General features: G+C 47.9%; 1 protein-coding gene across 6 annotated transcripts in view; it reads left to right on the forward strand.

Moving 5' to 3' along the window:
• Nucleotides 1–16,620, forward strand: part of PIGG (phosphatidylinositol glycan anchor biosynthesis class G (EMM blood group)) — a 686,115-nt gene that overhangs the window by 197,381 nt on the left and 472,114 nt on the right. For all 6 annotated transcript variants that reach the window (XM_075352634.1, XM_075352635.1, XM_075352632.1 and 3 more), the window contains exons 3-4: nucleotides 7,989–8,198; nucleotides 12,904–13,092. In XM_075352634.1, the coding sequence (XP_075208749.1) occupies nucleotides 7,989–8,198; nucleotides 12,904–13,092 (399 nt within the window). The remainder of the gene's footprint in view (nucleotides 1–7,988; nucleotides 8,199–12,903; nucleotides 13,093–16,620) is intronic.

Genomic DNA, 16,620 nt, shown 5'->3' on the forward strand with positions numbered 1-16,620 from the left:
AACCAAATCTCTTACACATTGCACACACACCGGTATAGACAATGAAAGACTCAGTAGAAAAGCAAGAGCAGTAAGGTAGCAATAAAAATGCAATCAGAGTTAATTCCACAAGCGCTCTCTGCAACAAGTACTACAACCACCAATTAGTCTGGATCACAACACCTCACCAGACCAGCTAAGCTAAACTATAACTGGCATAGAAGGAATGATCTAGGCAGCTTATATAGGAGGAGAGCAGGTGTGATTTTCTTCCCCACACTATGTAATCAAAGGAGACAAACAAGCAGACAGTATGATACATCAGCCGATACTATAGAACAGACAAGTGTAAGTAATACACCAACAGCACATAGGTAAGAGATTTGAACAACTAGCAATAAATCTCTAAGGTTAGATCAGTTTGACCATGCACCTCCCTTAAGGTGAGGGTGTCTTAAATACTTGATACCTCTGAGGTATCATAGGCTGAGAGGAAAATCCGACTTAGAATGTGTTGGCCCTTTAAGAAAAGGTGTTTGTGTCCTAAGAGTTCCCAGGAGGCCTGTTGTAGGTGCTCGCAGGCCCTGGATGACTGCAGCAGGGACTGAGGGCGGAGCAGCCACCGCTGAGCGGCCAGGAGGGTAAGTGTGATGGCATCCCCGCCAGGGGAGGGAGGCAAGGACAGGACGCCGGTAAGGGTGTTAGGCTATGTGCCCATGTTGCGCATTTGCATGCAGTTATGCTGCGTATTGCACTGCAGCGTAACTGCATGCATCCTGCGTCCCAAGCACAATGTATGAAGATTGTGCAAATTCCATCCCCACGTTGTGTTTTAGAACGCAGCGTTTCGGCTGCTGCCAAGACGCTGCATTCTAAAAAGCAACATGTCACTTCTTTTGTGCGTTTTGGTTGCAATGTCGGTCTCTGTCTGTCTGTCTGTCGGTCTCTCTGTCTCTCTCTCTCTGTCTGTCTGTCGGTCTCTCTGTCTCTCTCTGTCTGTCTGTCTCTCTGTCTCCCTGTCGGTCGGTCTCTCTCTGTCGGTCTATCCCTCTCCCCCTCTCTCATACTCACTGATCACTGACCGAACACCGGCGCGGTGCTGCACGGCTATCACACTGCGGCGGCTTCTCCAGCTTTTGAAAATGCCAGCCGCTCATTAATCCATTTCGTATTCTCTGCTTCCCCCGTCCACCGGCGCCTATGATTGGTTGCAGTCAGACACGCCCCCACGCTGAGTGACAGCTGTCTCACTGTAAGCAATCACAGCCGCCGGTGGACGGGTCTATGTAGTGCAGTAAAATAAATAAATTTAAAAAAAAACGGCGTGCGGTCCCCTCAATTTTGATACTAGCCAAGATAAAGCCACACGGCTGAAGGCTGGTATAATCAGGATGGGGAGCCCCACGTTATGGGGAGCCCCCCAGTCTAAAAGTATCAACCAACAGCCGCCCGGAATTGCCGCATTGATTAGATGCAACAGTCCCGGGACTCTACCCGGCTCATCCAGAATTGCCCTGGTGTGGTGGCAATCTAGGTAATAAGGAGTTAATAGCAGCAGCCCATAGCTGCCACTAAGTCCTACGTTAATCATTGCAGGCGTCTGAGACACCCCCAATGATTAACCTGTAAGTGAAAGTAAATAAACACATACACCCAAAAAAATCCTTTATTTGAAATAAGAGACAAAAAAACACCCTCTTTCACCACTTTATTAAAATCCCCAAACACTCTTCTAGGTCCGGCATAATCCACACGAGGTCCCGCGACGCATCCAGCTCTGCTACATGAAGCTGACAGGAGCGGCCGTAGAACACCGCCGCTCCTTTCAGCCGCACGCAGAATCTGAAGTGAGTCGCACTGTCAGCGGAGACGTCACTCAGGTTACCAGCGGCCACAGGTCTCGGGTGGAGGATTCGAGCTGGCCGCGGATAACCTGAGAAACGGCACCGGTGATCGTGCGGCTCACTTCAGTCACTCAGGAGATTTGCGGTCACCGGTGAGTCCTTCACCTGTGCCTGCAAATCAAGCCGCGGCACACGCACAGAGCCGCGCAATCACAATGAAGTCTGGTGAAGTGCATCCAAGTTCATTCTGATCGCGCGGCTATGTCTCGCAGCCAGCCATGCTCTTTTTGACATTGCGGTCCCACTCTGCTCTGCTGCAAGTCTATGGGGATGCAGCAGAGCCGAGTGGGACCGCACTGACAAAAATGTGCGTTCTTTATGCTTTTCCCATGGTAGAGTAAGCATCCAGAACGCATGAATTCTGCAAGAATTCTGCAGTTCAATGTATCTGAGAATGCAGCTTTTCGGCTTTGTTCTGAGACGCACATACAGTGACTTACACGCTGTGTAATAGAACGCAACGTGGGCGCATAGCCTTACAGTGAAGCTGATAATAACTACCATAATTTTTCCCTCACCCTATGACTGCACCACGAGAGGATCCGCCCATCAAGGACAGGAAACCTTCAGGACAAAAAGGGGCGGACCTCTCCCCGCCTCAGTTGGTTTCCTGTCCTTGACTGATACCTCAGGATGCGGCCCTGGAGGGCCATGGATCTCCAAGCAAGTCTTACCCTGTCCCGGCGGGCGGTTCTGGCGGCGGCACGGGTCCTGCCTCGCTCCGCTCGGGTTCCTGTAGGCGCCATGGCAGACTCCTAGGGGTTGCGTCCATGAGCGGGTGCGGGGCATCAGGCGGCAGGTGAGTACAACAGCCTGACGGTCCTTTCATGGCGGTGGAGCTGCTCGCGGTCGCGTTTGCTGCACGCCTCCGCCATCTTGGGGGCGTGTTTTGGCATGCGGGCGTTGCGCATGCACGGCGGCCGCAAATGACCAGCGCTGACGTCGGCGGTGACGTCAGACCCAGGAAGTGGGTCTGGAGGCGCGGGGGGGGAGAGCCACACTCAGTTTAAAACCGGAGATCTGGGCTGCGGCAGGTGCTCCAGTCCTTCCTGCCTGACGGAGGTTACACTGACAGCCTTCAGTTCAGCGGTATGGACAAGGATGGGCACCGTGAGGAGGACCGGCACTCAGTATGTGAGTCCTCATCCCCTCCTGCCAGGAAGAAGGTGGTGAAACCGCCTGAGCGTCGCAGCAGCGACTCTGGCTCAGATGCCAGCTTGTCTAGCAAGCGTGACACCCGGGCCACTAAGCAGACCCTAGAAGTGTCTGACGGCAAGGGCGTCTCCAGAGGGAAGACTTTGATGAAAGCTCCTTCCCCAGTACCGACCCTTCATCTCCTGATGGGTGAGTGATCTTCGGGCATGTGTACCTGTTGTTCATTATTTTCCTGGTGTTGTGTCTCCCCTCCGTTCCTGTCGTGCATAGGTTAAAAAGCCACGGAAGTGTACTACCAAATCGAATAACATGGAATGCGCCCTCTGTAACCGGGGACTGGCTCCGTCCTGGTTCAAACGGCTCTGCAAATACTGTATCTAGCAGACCATTTGGGAAGAGACACCTGGGTTTGCTAGTGATCTTCGTGCCATTATCCGGTCCGAAGTACAGAGCTCTCTGCAGTCCCTGAAAGAGCCTCCTCGTAAACGACTTAGACAGGCCTTCTCGGCCTTGCCAACCAGTCGATCCGAGGGAGAGTATGGGTCTTCTGGTTCTGCATCCTCTTCCTCTGACAGTGTGACAGTGAGGCTGACGTCCACCAATGCTTCCCTGTAGAAGGCACGAGAAAATTGATTAAAGCTGTCAGGGACACTATGGGCATTACAGAGGAGAAGTTGCAGCCTTCAGTCCAAGATGTCATGTTTAAGGGTCTGGAGCATAGAAAGCGTAGAACCTTCCCGGTAGTGGACAAGATACAGGCGTTGATCTCCAGGGAATGGAAGAAGCTGGATAAGCGGGGTTCTCTTCCGAGCGGCTTCTAGCGCAAATATCCCTTTGAGGACGCAACTTGTTCCCACTGGGATAGGGCACCCAAATTGGATGTAGCAGTAGCTAAAGCATCAAAAAAGTTCTCCATTCCCTTTGAGGACATAAGATCCTTAAAGGACCCTATGGATCGGAAAGCGGATGTCTTCCTTAAGACCGCATGGGAGTCCTCAGCGGGTGCTCTCCGTCCTGCCATTGCAGCTACTTGTACTGCACGGTCTCTGGCGATGTGGTTGTCCGAGTTGGAGGAGAAGCTTAGGAACAAGGTTCCTCGGGATGAGATTATTTCTTCTCTGCCCAGGCTGCAGGGAGCGTCGGCTTTCATCTCAGATGCATCGGCAAATTCCACTCGACTAGCGGCTAAGACAGCGGCCCTTTCTAATGCGGCACGTCGGGCCTTATGGTTAAAATGTTGCCCGGGGGATCTACAGGTTAAGTCTAAGCTGTGTTCCATTCCCTGTCAAGGTGAGTTTCTTTTCGGGTCAGTTCTGGACGATGTTCTTGAGAAGGCTGGGGACAGAAAAAGGAATTTTCCAGCCCCGTCCTTTCCCTCCTTCAAGCGATCCTTTCATAAGAAGCAGTTCACCCGTAAGTTCGCCCCCAGGAATAGAAGTGCCTGGTCGGATAGAAAGAAGGAAGATAAGGGTTTCTTGTTCAAGGGTTCTTCCCAATCCAAGAAGTCTTCCCAATGACTCCCTTCCCCAGGTGGGGGGGGGAGATTGACCTACTTTCTTCCGGCCTGGGAACATATTTCTTCAAGTCCGTGGATTCTCAACATCATCCGATCAGGTCTGACGTTTCCATTCCGCAGTCTTCCTCCCAGGCGCTTTCGCCTGACATCCCCGAGGACGTCCCCGAGTGAACAACATGCCTTGGAGGGGCAAGTGAAGACCCTATTGCGCAGGGCGGTCCTGACGGATGTCCCATTGGCGGAAAGGGGAGAGGGTTTTTACTCCCCTCTTTATCTGGTCGGGAAACCGTACAGCACCTTTCGTGTTATCATAAACCTCAAAGGTCTGAACAGCCACCTGCAAATCTTGTCCTTCAAGATGGAATCAATGAAGTCTATGATCAAGTCTCTCTACCCAGGTTGTCATATGGCTGTCCTGGATCTGAAGGACGCGTATTATCACGTCCCCATCGCTCTTCCTTTCCAGAAATATCTCAGGGTGGTGGTGATTGTCGACGGGTCGGTGCGTCATCTGCAGTTCAGAGCCTTACCATTCGGCCTGGCAATTGCGCCCCGAATCTTCACGAAGCTCGTCCTGGAAATCACTGCCCACCTGCGGGAGGACAGAATTCTCATTATTCCGTATCTCAACAACTTCCTCGTGGTGGGGGATTCGGCGACCCGTTGTACTGCTGTCCTTCAGACTGTCTGCTCAAAGCTGGAAGGTCTAGGCTGGATTTTGAACAGGGAGCAGTCGAGGTTGCTTCCAGCCATGGTGCAAGTCTTTTTGGGACTTACTTTGAACGCTCTCTCCTAGAGGAGTGTCGTCTCCCGCCTTCCAAAGTGGAGAAGATTCGCACTCTGGTACAGCAGGCGGTGTCAGTTCCACACCTGTCCCTGCGACGGGCTATGCCTCTTCTGGGCTCACTGACCTCCACTCTCCCCGCGGTTCTATGGGCCCAAGGGCATACCAGGGCCCTCCAGTGGGACATTTTGGAACATCAGACGTTTCTGGGGGACAGGTTGATTACTAGTAGGTAGGATTACTCTGCGCTCCAGCTCCATCACCTCCCTTCACTGGTGGCTGGTTCCTGCAAACCTCACAAGGGGAGTCCCATGGTCTGTCCCAGTGTCCCGAATTGTGACCGGATGCCAGTGTGTCCGGATGGGGGGCTCACCTGCAGGACCGTCCGATTCAAGGTCTCTGGTCGCCCAGGGAGGCAGCTTCCTCCTCCAATATCAGAGAGCTGCTGCCCGTGGAACGGGCACTGACTGGGCTTCTCCCTTCACTGACCGGTCACCATACCCGGGTGTTGTCGGACAATGAGTTGACGATGGCTTATCTGAACCATCAGGGGGGCACAAGATCCAGGTCCCTTATGATGATAGTCCACAGGATTCTGCTACTAGCAGAAACTCACCTTCTGTCCCTCACTGCCGTTCACATCAGGGGGAAAGACAACCTCGCAGCGGATTTTCTGAGCCGCACTCGCCTGCACCAGGGTGAGTGGGCACTCAACCTGTCAGTCTTCAACCTCATCACAGCCAGGTGGGGGACTCCAGTCATCGACCTTTTTTCCACCAAGCAGAACAGGAAGGTTCCTCAGTTCTGTTCTCTCAATCCCAAGGAACGTCCGTACGCAGTTGACGCCCTGTCAATCCCATGGGACTTTCCTCTAGCATATGCGTTCCCCCCGCTGGTCCTTCTCCCCTCGGTCCTGAAGAAAATCGGGGACGACAAGGCCAGAGTCATTCTGATTGCTCACTTCGGGCCAAAGCGACCATGTTTTTTTTGGCTGGTTCAGATGTCCCTGACCGACCCGTGTGTCCTCCCGGAGCTTCCGCATCTCCTCTTACAGGGACCAGTGTCCCATCCTCCGACAGTCAAATTGCACCTGACGCATGGAATTTGAGAGGGCATTACTGATCAGTAAGGGGTTTTCCCACAATTTAGTTTCCACGCTGTTAGGTTGTAGGAAACAGGTGACAACCAAGATCTACTGTAGGACTTGGAGAAAGTTCTTATCTTCCTCAGGGGCTAGTGTGACAGGGGAAGTTCCCATTGGTCCCATCTTGGAATTTCTGCAGCGTGGGTTGGATAAGGGGTTGGCGGTTAGCACACTCAAGGTCCAGATCTCCGCGTTAGCAGCACTCTACAATTATGATGTCGCTGGGAACCCTTGGGTGGCTCGGTTTTATCAGGGCCAGTTCACGCCAGCGTCCTAAACATGTCGTCTCCCTCCCTCCTTGGGACCTTAACCTGGTCTTGGCAGCCCTGACGGATCCCCCGTTCGAGCCCATTGCCTCCATCTCTGTTAAATGTCTTTCCCTTAAGACTGTCCTCCTGGTAGCTCTGACCTCGGCCTGTAGGATTAGCGACATTCAGGCCCTTTCTATTGACCCTCCTTACACTCCAATACTGGACGATAGGATAGTGTTGCGCACTGACCCTGCGTACCTCCCCAAGGTGGTTTCTCGGTTTCATACGTCCCAGGAGATTGTGCTGCCTTCCTTTTTGCGTTTTTTCTTCCTTTCCGTTTTGCACTAACCCGACGCGTGCTGAGGAAAGGGGATGGCATTGTCTGGATGTACGTCGTGGTCTCATCCAGTATCTTCTTGTGACCAGTTCCTCGAGGAAGGACAAGTCCCTGTTTGTCTCTTTCCATGGACCTCAAAAGGGGGTTAAGAGTTCCAAGTCAACGCTGGCCAAGTGGATTAGGGACGTCATTGCATTAGCTTACACGGCTAGGGGTGCTGATGTTCCTTTGGGTCTGAAGGCACATTCCACACAGGCTGTAGCATTTTCTTGGGCAGAACGGGCGGATGTTTCCATTGCACAAATCTGTAAAGCTGCCACATGGTCGTCACCCTCGACCTTTTATAAACATTATAGGTTGGATCTTTCTTTCTCCGACCTCACCTTTTGGGAGGCGTGTTCTACAGGCTGTGGTCACTCCCTTATTTTTTCTTTTCGCTGTAATTCTCTCGTGGTGCCATCATAGGGTGGGGGAAAAATACGTTATTACTTACCAATAATGTGTTTTTTCCGAACCCATGACGGCACCCTTATATTCCCACCCTGCACTGGGGGTTGTTGGTTTGTTCACCTTCCTTTTTTTTTTTTTCCTTATTCCGCAATTTTTCTGGTGGTGGCCTTATAATAACCTGTTGTTTTTTTCGGAGGTCCTCTCATGCTCTGTAATGAACTGAGGCGGGGAGAGGACCGCCCCTTTTTGTCCTGAAGGATTCCTGTCCTTGATGGGCGGATCCTCTATTGGTGCCGTCTTGGGTTTGGAAAAAACACATTACCGGTAAGTAATTACGTATTTTCTAGTTACAAAATGTGTGAGAATTGTTTGAGAGACAACAGCAGTAATCTTCTATTGAATATTTACTATATCCCTTCTTCAATCATTTGCTGATTTGCCTTTTGGTTTCCTATTCTGTGTCTTCAGGCATTGATGACTGGCAGTATACCTGGCTTTGTTGACATTGTAATGAATCTCAACTCACCTGAACTACTGGAAGACAACTTGATATGGCAGGCAAAGCAAGCTGGAAAAAGAATAGTGTTTTATGGTGATGACACATGGATAAAACTTTTCCCAAAGCATTTTGTGGAGTTTGATGGGACAACATCATTCTTTGTTTCAGACTTTACAGAGGTATGTTTAACTCCTTAACGACCGCGGGCCGTAAAATTACGTCCTAAATGACATAATCTTACTGCCCGCGGTCCTCCGGCGGCAGCATGCCGCGATCGGCACACATCTCAGCTGATTTTCACAGCTGAGATGTGTGCCTGCTAGGCACGAGCAGAATCGTTATCTGCTCGTGCCGATTAACCCCTTATATGGCGCTGTCAATACATGACAGCGCCATTATAAGCGCAATCGCGGTAAAGTTTTACTTACCGCCGAAACCGGAAGTCACGTGACGCGATCACGTGACTCCCGATAGTTGTCATGGTAGTACAGGGTCATGTGATGACTCCTGTACTACACATGAATTGGTTTCACTTTCGCTGTGCCCGGGGCACAGCAAAAGAGAAAGACAGCGTATCTGCTGTTTACAGCCTTCCAGCTGTGATCAGCAGATACTGCAGAGCGATCGGAATGCTGATCGCAATAGCCCCCTAGGGGGACTAGTAAAATAAAAAAAAAAAGTAAAAAAATAAGTTTTAAAAAATTAAAAAAAAACAAAAAAACCTAAAAGTTCAAATCACCCCCCATTCGCCCCATTGAAAATTAAAGGGTTAAAAAAATAAAAAATATACACACATTTGGTATCGCCGCGTTCAGAAACGCCCGATCTATCAAAATATAAAATCAATTAATCTGATCAGTAAACGGCGTAGCGGCAAAAAAATTCCAAACGCCAAAACGACGTTTTTTTGTCGCCACAACTTTTGCGCAAAATGCAATAAGAGGCGATCAAAACGTAGCATCTGCGCAAAAATGGTACCGTTAAAAACGTCAGCTCGAGACGCAAAAAATAAGCCGTCATTGAGCCTAAGATCCCGAAAAATGAGAACGCTACGGGTCACGGAATATGGCGTAAAACGTGCGCCACTTTTTTCGGACAAACTTCCGATTTTTTTTTAACCCCTTATATAAAAGTAAACCTATACATGTTTGGTGTCTACGAACTCGCACTGACCTGAGGCATCACACCCACACATCAGTTTTACCATATAGTGAACACAGTGAATAAAATATCTCAAAAACCATAGTGCTATCACACTTTTTTTGCAATTTTTCAGCATTTGGAATTTTTTTGCCATTTTGTAGTACACAATATGGTAAAACTGATAGTTTCATTTAAAAGTACAGCTCGTTCCGCAAAAAATGAGCCCTCACATGACCATATTGACTGAAAAATAAAAAAGTTACGTCTCTCAGAAAAAGAATGGCGAAAAAAAAAACGGAAAGCGAAAAATCGGCCGGTCATGAAAGGGTTAAAGAGGATCTTCCACCTCTACTAAGCCCTCGACCTTAGTATATTTGTTTCCTGGATCATCCTTTCCTTGAAATCTACGTTGTGCTGTTCCTCTGCCATTCTTCCTAGAAATTTATAAAAAAAATAACTGTTTCCAGCTGAGGGTGTCTTCACATATTCTGACATTGTCCAGTTAGGGCTAATAATTATAGACGCACACCTCCTTTAAGAAGAGAGTGGCAATATCCGCTGGCTGTGTTATTGCAGCCTTGTACATTTTACCCACTCTGCGGTGTTTCAGAGAATACATACTATGAAAAACAGCTAGGGACTATGTCTCTCATGATGGTCCTTGGTCATTTTCTTCTAGCCTAGCTCCTTTTGACCATCTGATCTTTCCCTACATGTGTCTTCAGAGAGACCAGCCTCTCAGACTAGTCATCTGAGATAAATGCTCCTGGAATGGCTTTTCAAAGTCCATGTCATAGCATCTCAGAGTTAAACCTACCTGGCTGCAGTAATTCGGCCAATATCTGATTCATTCTGTTTTTTTGAATGACTTATCGTATTTATCGGACCATAAGACGCACTGGACAATAAAATGCACCCTGGTTTTAGAGGAGGAAAATAGGAAAATAAAATTTTAAGCAAAAAATGTGGTCATGACACACTGTTGTGGGGCGAGGATCTGCTGCTGACACTATTATGGGGGTAATGTCCCCAAATTCTCTACTAAGGTACCCCATCCTGGCAATGATTCTCCTGCCTTGTATGTATGTGTGTAATATAAATATATAATATATATATATATATATATATCTAATATATAAAGCTCAGTGTGGGTGTGTGTGTGGGTGTGTGTATATGTCCGCTAAAGGAATCCGCACCGTCACATGTACAATCACGAAATTTTGCACAGACACTCCATGTGACTCAGGGAACTTCATAGACTGTTTGGGCGGGAAAATTTAACCCCGTCCTTTCCAGTTACTCTACAAAAATCCTGCCTCCATTAATCTGAATGAAGCTCGGAGCTCCAGGCTTTAAATAGCAACAGTCAGTGGTTGCTGTAGGAACAAAATAAACTGTTAGTTAGAAGCTTAATGTGTGAGGTAAAAAGATGTCGGTGGTGAGACGGATAGAGACAGACAGAGACAGCCCTGGAAAGAGACAGCCCTGGAAAGAGACAGCCCTGGAAAGAGACAGCCCTGGAAAGAGACAGCCCTGGAAAGAGACAGCCCTGGAAAGAGACAGCCCTGGAAAGAGACAGCCCTGGAAAGAGACAGCCGGGCAAAGTGACAGCCGGGCAAAGTGACAGCCGGGCAAAGTGACAGCCGGGCAAAGTGACAGCCGGGCAAAGAGACAGCCGGGCAAAGAGACAGCCGGGCAAAGAGACAGCCGGGCAAAGAGACAGCCGGGCAAAGAGACAGCCGGGCAAAGAGACAGAGAGAGAGACAGACGGGCAAAGAGACCAAGAGAGAGAGAGACAGACAGCGAGACAGACAGCGACACACAGACAGAGACTGGGAGAGAGACAGAGAGACCGTTACTATCCCGGGCAACACCCGGGTACTACAGCTAATATATATATATGTATATGTATGTATGTGTATATATATATATATGTATATGTATATGTATATATATATATATATATATATATATATATATATATATATATATAATATGTGTGTGTGTGAATATAAATATATATATCCCTCATCCTAGTATAGCCCCACCTTGCTATATACTGCCATCCTGGTATGTGCTCCCATCCTGCTATATACCCCATCCTGGCATATGGCCGCATCCTGTCATGCTATATACCCCATCCTGGCATATGGCCGCGATCTGCTGTATACCCCCATCCTGGTATGTGCTCCCATCCTGCTATATACGCCATCATCCTGCTATATACGCCATCATCCTGCTATATACGCCATCATCCTGATATAAATATTTCAAAAGACTGACCCGCACATCCTACAAGTGTGTATAGGTGCCAGCTGAAAAAACCTAGCAAATACAAAATGGATACAGCCGCACACTAAATGCCATCAATGTATAAGTGAACTCTGGTACTGCATTACTGCTATATGAAAAAATGAGATTTTTAGTTTATGAATTGGCCAATGCATGTAAGCCCGGAAACCAAACGGCAAGGTAAATCTCAATATTCCGGGTCCCTAACTAAAATGCCACTATCTAGGTTAAAACCATCCATGTCTGGGCAGCTAGACTAAAAATCTAACTTGAAATGCCACTATCTGGACTAACCTCCATGTCTGGGCAGCTAGGACTCCTGGTATAAGGATTATGAGCACAGCCTGGTTTGTAGGGCGGAGTGCTCAGTCAGAAAAAAACTCACTGCAAATATTTCATCCTGCTATATAAGCCATCATCCTGCTATATACGCCATCATCCTGCTATATACGCCATCATCCTGCTATATACGCCATCATCCTGCTATATACGCCATTATCCTGCTATATACGCCATCATCCTGCTCATATACCCCCATCCTGTTCATATGCCATCATCCTGCTCATATGCCCCCATCCTGCTCATATACCCCCATCCTGCTATATGTCCTGCATCCTGTGGCACACAAAAAAAAATAAATATACGTTAATACTCACCTTTCCTCGCTCCATGCAGCATCGCTCCTCCTCCTGTCTGTGCCGGCAGCGCTGTGTGGAGCCCTCCACGCTCCCTGCAGCACCGAGATCTCCTGTCTGTGTCGGCAGCACTGTGTGGAGTCAGCCACGATCCCTGCAGCACCGTGATCTCCTCCTGTCTGTGCCGGTAGCGCTGTTTGGAGCCGGCCACGATCCCTGCAGCATCGCGATGTCCTCCTGTCTGTGCTGACAGCAGGAGATCGCGGTGCTGCAGGGAGCGTTGTCGGTGAGTTACACTGATTCACTGCCCCCCGCGCTGATGATGATGCGCAGGGGCAGTGAATACAGCCGCACATGATCACTCCAGGCTGTAGTTGCCAGGGGTGATCACGTGGCTGGCTGTTTAGTAAGCGCGCATCCCCCGCCCATCACCCCGCCCACCTGTCTGCGCTGGTTTCAATGCTGAGAGATGGGCGGGAGGATGGGCGTGCATATTAAATGAGCGGGTCCACGTGGTCACGGCAGGCGCTGCTGCAGCCTGCTCGTGCCCGCTCCACCGCAGCACCCTCATTCCCCGCAGCCCTACATTCAGACTGTAAGATGCAACCCCCACTTTCCCCCATCATTTGGGGGGGAAAAAGTGCGTCTTATAGTCCGAAAAATACGGTAATCTGCTGAACATAACTATTTTCATGTATGGGGTTTGTGGTGGGTTTTTTTTTGGTTTTTTTTCACATCCCTACTTCAGCTTTTTTTTTAAATTTATGTATAAATGTAGTGTTGTATATTGTTTCTGTATATCAATATTTTTCAGGTTGATGACAATGTCACCAGGCATTTAGATGATGTTTTAAAGAGGAGTGACTGGGAATTGTTGATACTTCACTATCTGGGATTAGATCACATTGGACATTTAACTGGTCCGCACAGCCATTTGATTGGACCTAAGCTTTATGAAATGGACCTTGTCTTGAAAAAAATTCACTCTTCATTGCTATCAAAGGTATGAAGCCTCCATTGCTTTTTTATACAGTACATTGTTTTATAATTTGTGTGTTTGTATATATGTGTATATATGTTTTTTTTCATTTTTAAATATTAATCACTTTGGGGTGATTTTTCTAAAATCACATGATGTAGCAAAAAGTGTGTGTATAACTGGTTCATAGTGATTTTGACACAACTAATATTCAAAAAAAATTGCATAAAAATAAAGATCTTAGTTATTTTTGAGAGTGTAGAAATGACCTGTACTCTGTTTTTAAGATAGAAATAATAATTCTGGATGTTAATCCTTACTTTAGTAGTGGGGAGTTTCTATACTGATTTAAAGGGAAACTGTCCGGTCCCATATACGTTCTGACCTAGAAGGATGTGTGGTGTGGCCTAGAAACCCCTTCCTACCCATACCTGTGTGATAATATTGTGTAATATGAATGTATAAAAAATGTTTATTACTTACATAAAATATGTAATAAAGTTCCCTATGTTAATAAGCAGAGGGGCTAGTCCCCTGGGTGTCACATCGCCCTGTGGGCGTTTCCATGCTTTCCGTGATATCACGCCCCTGTGGGCGTGATACCATGGATTTACATGAGCGACGTCACAGTCACCTCCTTGAGATTCCGCGCTTGTCATTCCCGCAGCCTTGTTATCTGGGTGCTTGCTTGTCAGCTTCCGACGTGCCACATCTACCAGCAGCTGATACATCCTAGCATCCGTTTGTACTGCACATGGCAGTCTCTTTAGCACATGTGCAGTGCAAACTAGCGGAAAATTAAAAAAAAAACAAAAAACCTTTTTTTTTTCTTGTTGCCAGAGAAAAGCATCCTGGTTTTACTGGCAACCCTGCTTGTGGGCCACGTAAAATGACATGGCGGGCTGGATTTGACCCTCTTGCCTTGAGTTTGACACCTCTTGTTTTAGGGTGTCTGTCATTTTAAATGGAACCTGTCATGTGAAAAAAACACTTAACCTGCAGGATAATAGCATTTCTTTTATATATTTTTTTTTTTTGTTTTCTAACTTTTGTTCCTCTTGAATTTTCACTTTATTCTCTGCAGCCTCTTTATTTACCTATAGCTCAACCTAACATGACATGATTGACTGCCAAACTTCACTGTCACAACTGACACTGCCCAGCTTCAGTGTCCAGCCCCGCCCTCTTCACACTCATTGGCTGTCAGTATTCTGCCCCAGCACCTGTTAGATGAACACTGTGTAATGAAAATTCTATATAGCCCCTAATGTGAGTCTATAGAAGATATACAGTGCCTTGCTTAAAGTATTCGGCCCCTTTGAATTTTTCAACCTTTTCCCACATTTCAGGCTTCAAACATAAAGATAAAAAATTTAATGTATTGGTGAAGAATCAAAAACAAGTGGGACACAATTGTGAAGCTAAACGAAATTTATTGCTTATTTTAAACTTTTTTTTTTTTTTTTTTAAAAAAAAAAAAAAAAAAAAACTAAAAATTGGGGCGTGCAATATTGTTCGTCCCTTACTTTCAGTGCAGAAAACTCACTCCAGAAGTTCATAGAGGATCTCTGAATGATCCAATGTTGTCCTAAATGACTGATGATAAACATAAGCGACCTGTGTATAATCAAGTCTCCGTATAAATGCAGCTGTCTCGCTCCCGTCTTGAGCCGTGTAAATAACAGCCATAATCTAAAACCATCTCTAATAATCATTTATGGGGGCAAGAAGAAAAAAGAATACTGCAGCAGTGCCCAGATCTGACTTACCGCTGCCACAAGAAAGCATAGATCGCTTTCTGGTCGGGCCCGGCCAGCCTGAAGAGGAATGGTGGGAACAGGCTGCAGCAGAGACCTTGTGACCAGCAGGAGGGAGAGAGAAGAAGGAAAACGCAGAACCGCTGGCAAGTAAGATCGCGGTGCAAGTCATGTCTGAGGGGAGATCTGATGCTGTGGAAGACCCCACAGAGACCTTGTGGCAAGATGGTGCCGGAAACCAGAGCAGGCAGAAGCTGGAGTACGCAGCTACAGAGAGTGCGGTGAGCTCAGATGGGGGGGCGGCTGGATGGATCACGGGCCCAGTAGCAGAAGCTGACAGTCAGAGGGCAGAGCTCAGATGTATACAAAGAAGTGAGGAGGGAAGAGGAGCTGGAAGGCAGTCCCAGGCCCAATATTCCGGCGACATGGAGGGGGCGCAGGGTCTGGAGGGAGGGGGGACTGGACTGCAGGCTCAAAACAACATAACACCAGTCATCAGACCCCTACACCCCCCCCTTCACCTCACCTAATGCCCTTTCATGTAATGGAGTATACGTAAATAGGAGCCCTGAGACCCCTTATGAAGAAAACATAGGTGAAGTGGGAAATCCATCATACAGATGCCCATGCACACATGGAGCTGGGATGGAAGGGTTGGGAGCATCTATGTCTGCGGGGGTGGGGGATTCTCTATCCTTGGACATACAAAGTCTTAATGCATATATTTGAAGCATCCCAACAAAAATGGACATGGAGTAATATGTTACACACCTTGAGGCTTCATGCAAAGCGAAGCTAACGGTCCTGAGAGACGAGGTGCAAGCACTTAGGCAAAGGGTGGCGGCGGTGGAGGCCTCTACTTCAGCTATGGCTGTGAAAGTGGATTTGCATGGTTCTGAACTGTCAGTCCATACTTATCAGCTACAATATTTGCCAGATATGTTAGATGACGCTGAGAATAGGGGCCGACGCAACAATATAAGAGTCAGAGGCTTATCGGAAACAGTGACTCCGTCTGAGCTGCACAAAACCTTGCGTCACCTCTTTAACTCAATATTAGGGGTCCCCAAAGACACCCCCCCCCCCGGAGATGGATTGTGCACATAAGGCCCTGGGCCCGAGATATGCAGGCCCCGCCTACCCAAGAGATGTCATATGTAGGGTCCACAGGTACCAGCTCAAGGACGCTATTATGACAAAGGCTAGAGCTGCTGGGAATGTTCAGTTTCAGGGGACAAATCTACAGATTCTGCCGGATCTCTCTGAATGGACTCTTCAAAAACAAAAGGCACTCCGTCCCCTACTGGACATCCTGCGACAACGCATCATCCCCTACACTTGGGGCTTCCCTTTTTGCCTGCGGGTTCGCCAGGCGGGATGGGTCCATATTCTTAGCCATCCGAAAGGTCTCCAACAATTCACAGAGGCATTGGAGATCCCAACAGTATCCATAACTGAGTGGCCAAATTTACCAGCGGTCCTCCAGGGGAATGAACCGCCTCAACCTAGACCCCAAAGTATAAGAGAACCCAGACGAGGAAGGAGCAGAGAAGCAGATGATCAGGGATGATATAGAGACTACCTGATGGGTCCAGGGGAGTACCCCAATGGTTTATTTGTTTATCTCGTTATACACTAGAGAATTTACATAAGGGCCTCGTTACGGTTTGATACTTAGTTCCCTTATATTTAAATTAGTTAAGGGTTTCAGAATCTTAAATAATAATCTACACCTGGAGCTCTAGAAGGAGGCATTGTAAATGGAACATTCCTCTTCTGGGGAATCATAGAGTCG

The sequence above is a fragment of the Anomaloglossus baeobatrachus genome, chromosome 1 (assembly GCF_048569485.1).
Source record: "Anomaloglossus baeobatrachus isolate aAnoBae1 chromosome 1, aAnoBae1.hap1, whole genome shotgun sequence".
Lineage (NCBI taxonomy): Eukaryota > Metazoa > Chordata > Amphibia > Anura > Aromobatidae > Anomaloglossus > Anomaloglossus baeobatrachus.